At 40.9% G+C, this 12347-nt stretch overlaps 1 protein-coding gene across 1 annotated transcript in view; it reads left to right on the forward strand.

The window, feature by feature from the left end:
* LOC310894382 (nuclear pore complex protein Nup153-like) overlaps nucleotides 1-12347 on the forward strand; it is a 21393-nt gene continuing 9046 nt past the window's right edge. Inside the window, exons 1-8 of the mRNA XM_083824408.1 lie at nucleotides 1-92; nucleotides 2533-2743; nucleotides 4860-5108; nucleotides 6313-6452; nucleotides 6535-6660; nucleotides 8839-8949; nucleotides 9225-9278; nucleotides 12083-12241. Of these exons, the coding sequence (XP_083680534.1) occupies nucleotides 2548-2743; nucleotides 4860-5108; nucleotides 6313-6452; nucleotides 6535-6660; nucleotides 8839-8949; nucleotides 9225-9278; nucleotides 12083-12241 (1035 nt within the window). The 5' untranslated portion in view covers nucleotides 1-92; nucleotides 2533-2547. The remainder of the gene's footprint in view (nucleotides 93-2532; nucleotides 2744-4859; nucleotides 5109-6312; nucleotides 6453-6534; nucleotides 6661-8838; nucleotides 8950-9224; nucleotides 9279-12082; nucleotides 12242-12347) is intronic.

Consider the following 12347-nt stretch of genomic DNA (forward strand, 5'->3'; position numbering starts at 1 on the left):
GAGGAGGAGGAGGAGGAGCGGCCGGCGGCAAGGTGAAGAGGCGGCGCCACCGTTTGGGCGCCGCGAAGCCCCCCTGTGCCAGGAGCAAGCGGGTGAGGAGCGGCCCCCCCACAGCGGGCCCTTCCCCCTCAGCCCACCAGTTACCCCCTTACTTACCCCCTTACCTTACCCGCCCCTTTATCCCCTTAGTTACCCCCTACCCACCTCCTTACCCCCTTAGTTACCCCCTCGACCGCTTAGTTACCCCCTTAGTTACCCCCTCAACGGCTTAGTTACCCCCTTAGTTACCCCCTCAGCCCCTTCCTAACCCCCTCAGTTATCCCCTCAGCCCCTTACTTACCCCCTTACCCCTCTACCCAGCCCATTACCCCCCTCCTCCCCCTCCCCTTCACCCCCAGCCCGCTGCCCTCAGGACCCCCAGTGCCACCCCCAGGGCTTTCCCCGCTCCCTGCACCCCTCCTCAGCCCATCATCAATTCTCTGAACGTTACCTGCCAGGCTTTGCTTCTCGTTTGTGCTGTAGGGTACAGCAGGTTGACGGTGAAAGCGGTCCGTCAATTCGGGGTGTGAAAATCCCCGTGCTGGAGGGGGGACGCGCCGAGATCCCTCCCAGCAGCTCTTTGCTAAGAAATGTCAGGACGCCCAGAGAGATGCTCTGGAGATGCCCTCTGCACATGTTTGTTCAGCCAAAACCTCTCCGCTATGAAATGAGCAACGTAGCTGAGGGGATTGATTATCATATGCAAAACCAAGGGAGCGCTACGCATGGATAGCTGCTCAATTAGGTTTTTATCACTTGCAGAAATGCCAAGTCCCTTATACCATATATTGACAATCAATCTTGTCCATCTAAAGCTGGCCTGGAAGGGCAATGCAAACATTCCCCACGCTTACAGAGCAACCGTTGAAACCTCTGGCTTGAACAGTGCATTAATGTTGAAAGTGCCATAGCTTGCGTGTGCCGACACCGTGTAGCTAACTGATAAACCTTACACGTGGATTAAAAATAATCAGTGGAGATGGTTTTCTAACTTTTCCATTGTCTGTTATCTCTGCGTGTTTTCCAGTAGGTTTATTTAAAGAGTGTGCCAGAGCAAACACGTGCGTGGGGATATCTGGGGGATTCTGCACAGAGAATGGCTGCTGCACATCCAGCGCAGATCAAATTAACAGTAACTTATCGGGGAAGAATTTTAATGATTTGATAAATAGACAAACTGATAGGTGTTACATGTGTGCATTTATTATAGCAGTTAGCTTTGTAACCAGACGAATCGTGCAAATGTTCATAACGTAAAAGGACGAGCTTTGAGCAGATAGCTTGCTTAGAGCATTTGTCAATTAATTTCAGTTTATTTTCAATATCATGTCCACTCTGCAGAAGGTTCTGTGGCTTAATGTTAATTGTCTCTCAGTGATGCAGTTGGGGAGGCACGAAAGCGACCGATGCGATTTTGTGAGGTTATACCTCTGGTTCTGATCCCTACCCCGCTGTTTTTCTCATCCTTCCCCCTACAACTTTAGTCGATAAGTCGATTCTTAGAAATACTTAAATAGATGTGTTTTGTGTGCTTCTGATCGTAATTACAGCCCACCAAACCCTCTGTCTCTTACCATTAAGCTCTGAAGGTGCCTGGGCACTGTAGACAGTATAGTTAGCAGCTTCAAAGTTCCTGGGAACTAGTCCTGGATCTAATTTACTTTTTTTTTTTCCCCCTGCCTGCAGGAGGGATGATTAGCAGGATGCCTAGCTAATGATTGTCAGCTTTCTGGATATTATTTTTTATTATTAATTTTTATTATTAATTATATTCATTTATATTAATGTATCTTTTATTTAACCGTAGTTCCTGGGGCTTTCGGTCAGGTGGGAATTCTCCGATCGTACCCGATGTATGCCGCAGAGTCAGTCTTCTACAAAATACAGCAACAGCTTTAGAAGGCTCTTGCAAGAGGAGGTGCTGGTGCTATAGCTATAGCTGTGTTTCTTCCAGGACATCTTCTGGGTTAGCCTGACTGTTGAGAGCAGAACTGTTTTTTGTGCGTATAGTCACTGCAATTCAGCATTACTAAAATTGAAAATATTTAGATTCACTGATTTTAATGGGTAGTATGGTCCTGACTGTCGCAGTAGATAATTGCTGAACTTCTGGTTTAGTTGGTTTTCACGTGAGGGTGCGAAGAGGAAGAGTCCTGGAACAAGTCTGTAGGTCAGGAGCTGTTCAGGCGTAGAGTTTCCTGATAGCCTTGCAGATTGACGACCTGCTGGTGAATTTTGGCAGAGGTTTCAGAACTTTGAACCTTGCCAAGGTCACTTGGAAGTGCAGAAAGTGATAGGTAGTTGTAAATCAATCTTAGGTGAATTTTAGGTTTACCAGAAGTGTAGCGATCCTATGCCAGGGATCAACCTCGTCGTCGTCTTCTGAATATTTGCTGTATAATATCTGTCTTCAAGGTCCGTGGAAGGTGGTATCCCAGCATATGCTGTTGACTGCGTTTCTGTAATTAAACAAGTGTTTTTTCTTTCAAGCAGGGAATAATTAGCAGAATGACAGAAACGGTGAAAAATATTGTACCGGCCTGGCTGCAGAAGTATTTCAATAAGCGTGAGGAGGAGTGTGTAGACAGAAATGAATCTGCAAACCAGGAGGAGACTCCGGTAAACTATCACCACGATTATTCAGATGAAGATACCATAATCGATGAGAGATTCACGCCTGAACCAGCAAGAATTAGTAGACGAGGTATGTGAAAAATCATTTGGAATTCTGGCCATCTGTATTTATTCACAGATTTCTAGTTTTGAATCTGAATTTCAAAAGGAAATTGGAATGAGGGTTTTGACAGAATGAAAAAAAAAACAAAAAAAGTCAAAACAACTGTTTGTGAAACCGTCTTAGCTTTAAACTGTATACACAGTTACGAAGCATACATCTTATGCTCTTGGAAGGCATCAGTTAACTTTAGGTACTCTATTAGCCAGGTGCTAAATGCTGAAAATAAGTCATTTGCAAGTGTGCTGGGTTGCATTTTCCATCTTTTAAAAGATATGGAATGAAAATCTGTCTAATTGCCTAAGGCAATTAAAAAAATTAATTTGTTTTGCAGTCTTCGAAACAAAAGACTAGATGCTAGAATGGCAGAGGAAAATTCCGTCTCGTGTCCCGACTTTGTTTTGTGTTTTTTTTTTGTTCTGGGCTTTGATCAATTTAGTAAAGTTCCTCGTTAACTTGATGGTGAACTGGGGAACTTGTGCACGGATGTGGTTTATGAGATTATTATCCTTAAAATATTCAATAACTTTAAGGTCTACGCGGGGGGAGGGGGTGTCTTTGAGAAGGTATTTGACCGTTGGCAACGAGGTTTGCAAGTCCTTTACCTCATGAAAGATTAATTTGTCTTATATCCAGTGCCTCTCACTGTTCCTGTAGTCCTGTTGTATAAATTTGCATCTATTCTTATTTGAGTTTCTCTTAAATTAGCTGTTTTGGGGAAGTCAGCTTTTAATAAGTAAAGAAGTTTTGTCTGAGCGTGCGTAGGTAACCATAGATAATGTGGAAAGTCAGTTGCTTCTGTTGTTGGCAGAATCAAAAAACAATGAGGAAATATCTTTGCCTCCAATCTCATCTAATTGTAAACAAGGAGATTGATGGCTTTCTGTGTAGCTGTAGCTTGGGAATGAGTTTGGAGAAAAGAATAGAGAAGGTCTTCATGACTGAGGAACACATGTTGGCTTTCCTAGGTAACTGCGTGAAAGGAGCTTTCATTAAGAACAGCTGCACTGCAAGCTTGCTAACTCCAGGAGATCAGGAGCAGGTGGACACCCTGGAACCTTTTGCAGCTTATGTTGCTGTCCGTGGGTGTCGCTTACTATGCTTAAGAATAAGATTTTTTTTTTTAATTATTACTACATTTTGAAACCAATGTGTTTCTTCAGTTCTGAGGTATCAGTGTGCTGGAGCCTATATTGGGTGGCCTTCCGCCTGAATACCTTTCTGTATCTCAAACGGTGCTGTCCTAAAAATCTGCTCATGGTTTGGAGAGCTAATTAGTGGTACTGCAGTGGTTATGAAGATTGAACTAACTAGTTTAAGCTTCAGTTCAAGTATCAAGAGGATAGTGGCTCAAAGTCATTTGAATTGCCCAGATTCCTGGGAGAGACAGTAGGCTTTCATCAGGCAAAATACCCATGCATAGTTCCATTCATTTAGCAAGACAGACTTCAAGGCCACCTATTCCAGGCCACTGGCATTGTTTGCAGACCCTTTGCTTCAAGAGGGAAAAATGCTCATCTGGTTACTTGGGTCAACATCCTTGTCCCTTGGGTCAAAATCCCAATAGTTAATGGGTAGGAGATGATGTTTTGCCTCTAACGTGAGCTGATATGGAAGAACTTGGGAAAAAAGTACTGCAAACGTTCATTTTCATGTTGTGTATTCAGATCAATATAACCTTTGTTCCAATATTATGGAAGCTGCAGTGTTATCTGTAATTTACCGTGTAATCTCAAATTTTGTAAAGCTTATTGCAAGCTGTACATGGGAGAAGGAGTATATATGTTTGATTTAGTGAACGGCCAAGTCAGCGTTAGAGCATTTGAGCACGGGGTCAGAATGTGGTGTTGTAAAACCTCATAGTTAACTACTTCTGGATGCAACATTAATACTGTGTATCGCAAGCAGTGTTGTTGTTGTAGCCAGACAGTTAGATGCAACCCTATCTGGGTGAGGAAGAAGTTAAATTTGGCTTCTCTCTTTTTGCCTTAGAACTTGGCAATAGCATGGCTGTCGATAGGAAACAGGTTTTGGCTTCTGTGAGCTTGTCTATAGCAAAGCTAATTATCTCCCTGTTCTTGTCTAGAACCATCCACAAGTAGATCAGCACTGAACTTCCCAGTTGTGTTAACAAGGCCCTCTCTTCATCGGAGCCGTCTGAATTACACCATGCTGGATTCTCCTGTCCCACCTTGTCAGCCCTCGACATCTTCTATATTTGGCATTGGCAGTCCTAGGCTGTCCTTCATAAAAGAAATAGAAGATTCTACCTCTCAACAAGACGATGATAACATCCCAACAACCAGTGATTCCTCCTCTAGAGCATCTGATGAAGGTGATTTTTGTGTTCTCTGTTTAATTGACTTTTTTTTTTAATGTGAAGTACCTTGCGTTCTTTAATATTCCACATCACCTTAGTAAATAAAATAGGTGAATGTCAACTTTGGATGCGAGAATTAAATTGAATTTTTAGTGTTTTAGAAGTATATAATCCTATCACCTTTTTAATAGAAGCGTGCTTTGGAATACGTTTATGATACCCTGATGTTAGAAAGAGTCAATGCTGAAATATACACGTTCAGCTAGGTTATATGTAAATTTTGAACTGGGACGGTAGGAAATCAGGCTGACTTGCCGTAGCTTGACAACTAGGCTGATTGTCTAGAAGGAAGAGTGACTCAGAATATCTAACAGACAGCTGGTTAAATGTGAATAAGTGCAGGTGACAAATAGGAACACGAGATGTTTTCCTGTGTTTCAGCAAGAGAAGATAAAGAAACTACTCTGTCATAAGCTATAGGCTGTTTTTTGACCTTTCTTGGTAGAAGGCTTCAGCTGTCAATACTTTCATGTCTTTTGCCAAATTCATTGAGGAAAGCACACCATTTTAAAATAAAAAATAAGCATCGTGTCGATGTAGGTTGGTACGTAGGTCTTCTCGCTGAAAGGGCGAACAGCAGGTTTGCAGCTTTTTCTAGTCCCCCATATAGACAGGGACTGACGTGTGCTCAGCAGGTTTTCCAGAGAACTTTTGTACAGCTGAGAGTAGAGTTGCTGGGCTTTAGCAATATAACCTGAGTGCACTAGAACTTTCTGGTGTGTCTTCGTAAAACATACATGGGCAGAAGATCGTTAACTCTTAGAGCAGCCTTTGGGGAATCTTCCAGGTTTAAAACCTGTGCGATTATGATCTGTGCTGGCCTCCAGCCTTTTACCAACACAGAAAAAAGCTTTGTCCGTACAAATGCACTGATGTTTATGCGGTCCTCTTTTATCTTAGCCTGAAGGAAAAAAATATCTGCATTGGAAGCACAGTATTAACTTGGTAAGATTGCTGAAAACTACTTGCAGCTCTGTGAACAGTTTTCAAGTTTGTAGGTGATACTTGGTTTTCAGTCTGTACGTGAAGTTGATCTATTTAAAGAAGCTGAAGTCATGCTTATTTTTCTGTATTGAAGAACTTGAATTAGTGTGATCTTTATTGTTAAAGTTCTGTACGTACGAGAGGCATTTACATCTAGCATACGTCATTTTGGCAGATGTTGCAGTTTTAAAAAATACTTCATCGTCACTGCTCTGGCCCACACAAGATGAAAGAACTCATTCCCTCTCGCAGCATTCTGCAGCTAGCTCTAAGAAACCTGCATTCAGTTTATTTGTTTTTGGAGGACTGTGTCCTGTAAGTACTGCACAGTATTTCTTTTAATCAGTTTGAATGTGTACCTGTTTTTCTATCCACTTCTCATACTGTGTTTCCGTAGGTACGTGGAAGCACGTCTGTTTTTAAGCAAAACCAGCTTGGGTTTTCTCCATTTTACCCCGGAAAGACGGCCTATGCCGGTGGTGCAGCTGTAAGATCAAGGCAGCCAAAGACGGAACCTTATCAGGTATGAGAAAAGTAGTGTAGTGGGAAATAGTGATGGAAATAAAAAAAGCAGCACTGCCAAAGGAGCTTTGAGCAGGGAGCTGAATATGTGGTAACAGTTGCTCTTCTGCCCTCTTGGTCTACAAAAATAGACGAGATTGATTTCTGTTTAAATTCTTTAATGACAGTTTTTACCACAGGTAATACTTGTCAGAAAGAACAAGAATGACAGTTTGGGCTAGTTGTTGGTAGTTGGGGTTTCCTCTGTTGTTAGGTCTTTCAAAAAATTCCATTTAAGTGCCATTGTCTGCCTCTGACTACATTACGTTAAAATAACTTGATGCAAAAAAACCAATGACAGCATAACTTTGAAAACTTGTCTTTATGGTAGCAAAAGCTACAGTAGTCAAACCTGGCTAATATTTATCTGTGGATCTTCTTTTCCAAGCATGCCTACATTCATGCTATGGATATGTTGTATAAACCTGCAGTCTTTGAAAATATCTAAAATCAACTTTGCTGATCCTTTGTTCTTCTGTTACACAGAGGCATGCAGGACTAAATGCAGTCCCAAGATAAGCAGTAACATGCTTTCTGTTTTGAACGATTCATATAGTTCTTGGAGAGAGTTATTTGCCCCCAAGAGTTCTTGGAAATAGCAAATAAAAACTGCTGACAACTCTGATTAGCTAGAGCTGAATCGAAAAGGAAAGTCAAATCAGGTTTGGTAGGAATGTATTTAAATGAAAGTGACTTTTATCGATAAATCAAAAGGAATTTTAAGAAAATGAAAACGCGGGTTTGCTGGCTCTGTTCTGACAGTCCATTTCTGCAACGGAAAAAGGGCAGTAGAAGTACCTCACTTAAGGGAAACCTTGAAACCTTGTGGTGCAAAGCTGGGAACCCTCTTTGGTCGGCTATTTTTGTTTTTTACAATATTACTGCATTATGGTAAAAAGAGGAACCAAAATACTAGGCTTTTAAAGGAGAGAGTAGCTTGCTTCTTGCTGCTTGCTGTGAATGACAGCAAGGTACTAGAGAGTCCAGCGAAGGGCCACCAAGAAGATCAAGGGACTGGGAGCACCTCTCCTCTGAGGAGAGGCAGGGACTGCTGGGCCTGTTTAGCATGGAGGAGAGGAGGTTCAGGGGGGATCTTATTGGTGTATATAAATACCTGAACGGATGGTGCAAAGAGCATAGAGAGCCATTGTGTTTTCAGCGGTGCCCAGTGCCAGGTCAAGAGGCAACAGGCACAAACTGAAACGTGAGGCTCTGTCTGAGCATCAGGAAATGCTTTTGCACTGTGCGGGTGATGGAGCCCTGGCACGGGTTGCCCGGAGAGGCTGTGGAGTCTCCCTCTTTGGAGGTCTTCAAGAGCTGACTTGACATGGTCCTGGGCAACCTGCTCGGGGTGGCCCTGCTTGAGCGGGGGGGTAGACCAGGCGATCTCTAGAGGTCACTTCCAACCTTAACCATTCTGTGGTTCTGTGAGTCTCACTTGTGTTTTTCTATGCTGCGTGGTCTGCTTCCTGTCTTCACATCGTGTGATAAGCACAGTGTGGTTATTTGAGGGGTTTAACCTGGGAAGAAAAAAAGTCACACCAAAGGAAGTTTTCGACTGATATTTGAAGCTGGGTGGTGCAAATAAACAGTTTACTTTTTCAGTGTAATGTTTAGATCTGTTACAGTTTAAATCAGATCTTTATCTTTTAAGACAAAGATTTGCAGCCAACTTTAATCTTGGGGGAAGGGAGGAAGCAAGAGAGAAGTAAAACTAGTTCCTGGTTATGATTGTATACACTGATTTTAAGATGGTACACTTAGACCATCGTGAAACTCTGAGGTCTGTGTTGTTACTGAAAATGCTTTCTGTACCACAAGCCTTTTCTTGAGTTCTGTTTCCCTGATTACTGCTTCGGAGGCCTTAGCAGTCCTAGCATCATCCGTCTTGACCTTTTACAAGTACGGAGTTCTTTTATTGCTCGTGCAACAAGCACGTGCAAGATGCACTGAGGCCCAAGGTAAACTTCATTAAACTCCGAATGTATTCTCTTCTTTATGGCTTAAACTCCCAGTGACTGCATGTTTCTCTGTCATCAGAATATATTGATTGTATCATCAGTGTAGCCTTGGGACGTAAAATACATGCCTCTTTAGCTCAGAATTGACCATTGTAACACTTAAAATGCTAATTTTTCAGGCACAAAGGAGAGCGAAAGCTAGACAAGAAACTGTGCGGTCCCGCGCTACCTTAAGTACCTCAGCACGGCGCATCTTGGAGGCAATGGAGAAGCTGTCAAGCCCTTTGTTGGTAAATAGCACTTCTTTTAATCTGTTTTTGCTTCATGTGTTTATAAAACTTAGTAAATGTGCCATCAAAGGATAAAGATAAAACTATTCTTCCTTACGTTGTGGCAGGTTTAATTTATTGCGCTATTTTTTCAACAGGATGCTAAAAGAATGGCATCTGTTTTGCCGCTGTGTTGTGTAAGTTGACCATGAACCCCCACATTTTTGTTGCAGGGAACCCTCTCTCTCAGGAGAAAAAAATTGCCCTCTAATAGTTATGCTTTGTTTTTTCCTCAGCCTCCGGACATAGATAAACCGGATATTACTGACTTCCAGTCCAAACGAAGAAAGGTAAGAACCAATAATGTCTTAAGCTGAGGTAGATAACTTTTTCAATGCTTTATCACTATTAGAAAAATTTTCTCAAACCTCAGTGACAACATAGACATCAAATCAAGTTAATATTGGCATGTATCCACAGTAGATGATGGGCTGTGAAGATTACTCAGGTTAAGAATTATGTTATCTTTGTAAGTTGAGAGCAACAACTCTAGAACACACCAAGTCGTTTTATCTTGTCCCCCAACTTGGGGTGAAGCTGCATATTAAAATTCCCGTTGAGGCAAGTTTTCTCTTGAAGAAATGATCACAAATAGAAAAATACTCCTTGAGTGGTCATATAGACTTTGTACAGACTTCCGTGTTCATTCGGGCACAGAAAACTAGTTTTTGTGCTTTTTATCACCATTCAAAGTAAAGAGGAGGAAAATTGTTAATTTCCGACGCTATAAATCTTACGCTCCTAAATTCCTATTTGGATGTAGCACAGAACTGGTGATAATGCTGTGGTAAAGCATGATTTCCTTTCATTTTCTTTAAAAAATGAAAACTAGTCATCTTTTTTTGATGACTTTAGTTAGGGGTATCATTAAATTGCAAAACTGTACCAGGCACAATAGCTCTTGGTGTATTAAATGCCTAACTGGGGGAATTAATATTTTTCATTTTTACCTTTAAAACCAGCGATGAACCATCGTTGGAGTCTGATAAATTTTCCATAAAATTAAATGGGCATCTCTTTCTGCGAAAACATCTGTGTTTCCAGTATCAGTCTGAGTGTACAAATGACCACTTGTTAAGTGTATGGGCTTCTTAGGCTGGAAATCAAAGTGGACAGTAATACTGGTTGCTTATTGCTTTTAACTCTTTCAATCTCTGTATTGTTTAGCCAGCACAATCTCCATTTGGTAAAGTTCTAAAATGAATGTAGCAGCAACTGCTTAGTTTTTAGGGGGGTAGAGGTTTTTTTTTTTCTTTTTCTTTTCCGACGCTATAAATCTTAACGCTCCTAAATTCCTATTTGGAGGTAGCACAGAACTGGTGATAATGCTGTGGTAAAGCATGATTTCCTTTCATTTTCTTTAAAAAATGAAAACTAGTCATCTTTTTTTGACGACTTTAGTTAGGGGTATCCTTGGGCTTATTAAATTGCAAAACCCTTAAATGACCACTTGAAGATCAGGTGACTGAAGGAAATAACAAGATGTGCAAACTTTTCATCTTCTGTTCTAATGAGAAAAGGGACAGTGTCTCAAGAAGTTTCTGTGCTAATTCCTTGATTGGATGGATGTATAATTAAGTTTACAATCACTTCAGAGTTTACAAACATCTCAGATTTCCTGGACCATCTTTTCACCATCTGCCAAATTACAAGGGCATGGAGAAGTGAAGTATATCATAAATATTATCCAAATAACTAAAACCAAATCTGGTGTGAATTCTCAGTTATATTATAGCAATACACCTGTGATAAGGCATTAAGAAAGATCTGCCAGATTTGCAACAGAGAGCCTGAAATTGTCAGCCACTAAATGAATGTTGCACGCAGCTGTCAGTGGGTGAAAGGAGATAGATTGTCTATTCATAATACTAGAATTCATAATGGTGGCGGGAGAAGGGTAGCCCGTGATGAGAAGCAATTATTTGCTGAGGAGACGATCGTGTGTTTTCCTGCTAAAGTGAACATGCGGTTGACGGAACACTTGTGCACTCGGGCTAAACTTCTGCAGTGGGTAGCAGTGATGTGGTATTTTTCTTATTTCAAGGAACTGTACCAGGCAGAATAGCTCTTGGTGTATTAAATGCCTAACTGGGGGAATTAATATTTTTCTTTTTTACCTTTAAAACCAGCAATGAACCGTCGTTCACTCGAAGTAGATTTGTGAACTTACATAAAACATGTCTTATTCAAGGTTTCAAACTGAATGTAATATTTTTTAGAAAGACGCATTTTTATATACTTTAGAGAGAGTGTGAATCCTATTACTAAGAGCTGGGAGATACTGTGAAATTAAAGCTGCAGCGTAAACAAAAATTTCCTGTTGGTATTGATTTGAACAATAGCATGCTTCCTAAGACTGTATTTTCTGATCCTTAAGACCGCAGGCGGAGCCATCGGTAAATCTTGTAGCCTTTAGGGTTTGTTTTCTGTCTGACAGTTCAGTTAAGTCAGTTTTGCAGAACACGCAGTGGTCTGTGTTAAAAATTAACTCTGGTCTGTGAAAATGCTTTGAAAAGGGAAGTCAAACCCACTACTTGAAGTGCATCTAATGCACATGTAAAGCATTGGATCATATTTTAATGAATGAGATTATTGTAAGACTGACAAGTTGTTTTTTTTTTGAGTGTGTTCTATTATTTGTGTAACTTTGAAGGGGGAAAATGTAGGGAATGTGAAGCCCAGAAGCCTGTATAATTAGTTGCTTAACACTTCGAATGTTAAATTAATGAATTAAGCTACTAAAAAAAAAAATCACAGTGTGGGCAGAGGAAAAGATAGGAGCATATTCTAGGAACATGGGTTATTTTAATTATGGTAGCATGAATTATTTTGTCTATGAAGCTAACTGCCAAATTTTGAAATGGAATTCAGTCAGACTTTGGCTACTTATATATAGCTTTATGGATTTCGTTACTGGTTTTCTGGTGATTTCCCTCTACAAGTTGAACGGTCTTTAGAATTTTCAAATTGCGTTCACTGAGTGCCAAGACCGATGGGGGGAGGTTTATAGTTCTGTAATTTGTTTTCATCAATAAATATTGGAATTAATTTGGGTGGACGTAAGGATAAATTGATTGCTGTTTCCCTTTCAAAGCTGGAATCCCAGAATGCATTCCAGCCTCCACCTGTTAAGAGACTTGTGACACCAACGGTAAACCGTCAACCGATGCGTTATACGCGGTATTCTGAACCATCACCGACTTCAACTACTCAGTCCAGCAAAATTTGCCAGAGAGTAGACACAAAGTTCCAAGTGAGTACATTTTTGAGTCCTTATGTGCCTGTTTTTTTTTTCCAGTCTTGGAATGTTTCTCAAACCAATTGTTATCCTATCTTTGCAAAAAGTACTGATAGTATGT

The sequence above is a fragment of the Anser anser genome (genome assembly GCF_964211835.1).
Source record: "Anser anser genome assembly, chromosome: 2".
Taxonomy (NCBI): domain Eukaryota; kingdom Metazoa; phylum Chordata; class Aves; order Anseriformes; family Anatidae; genus Anser; species Anser anser.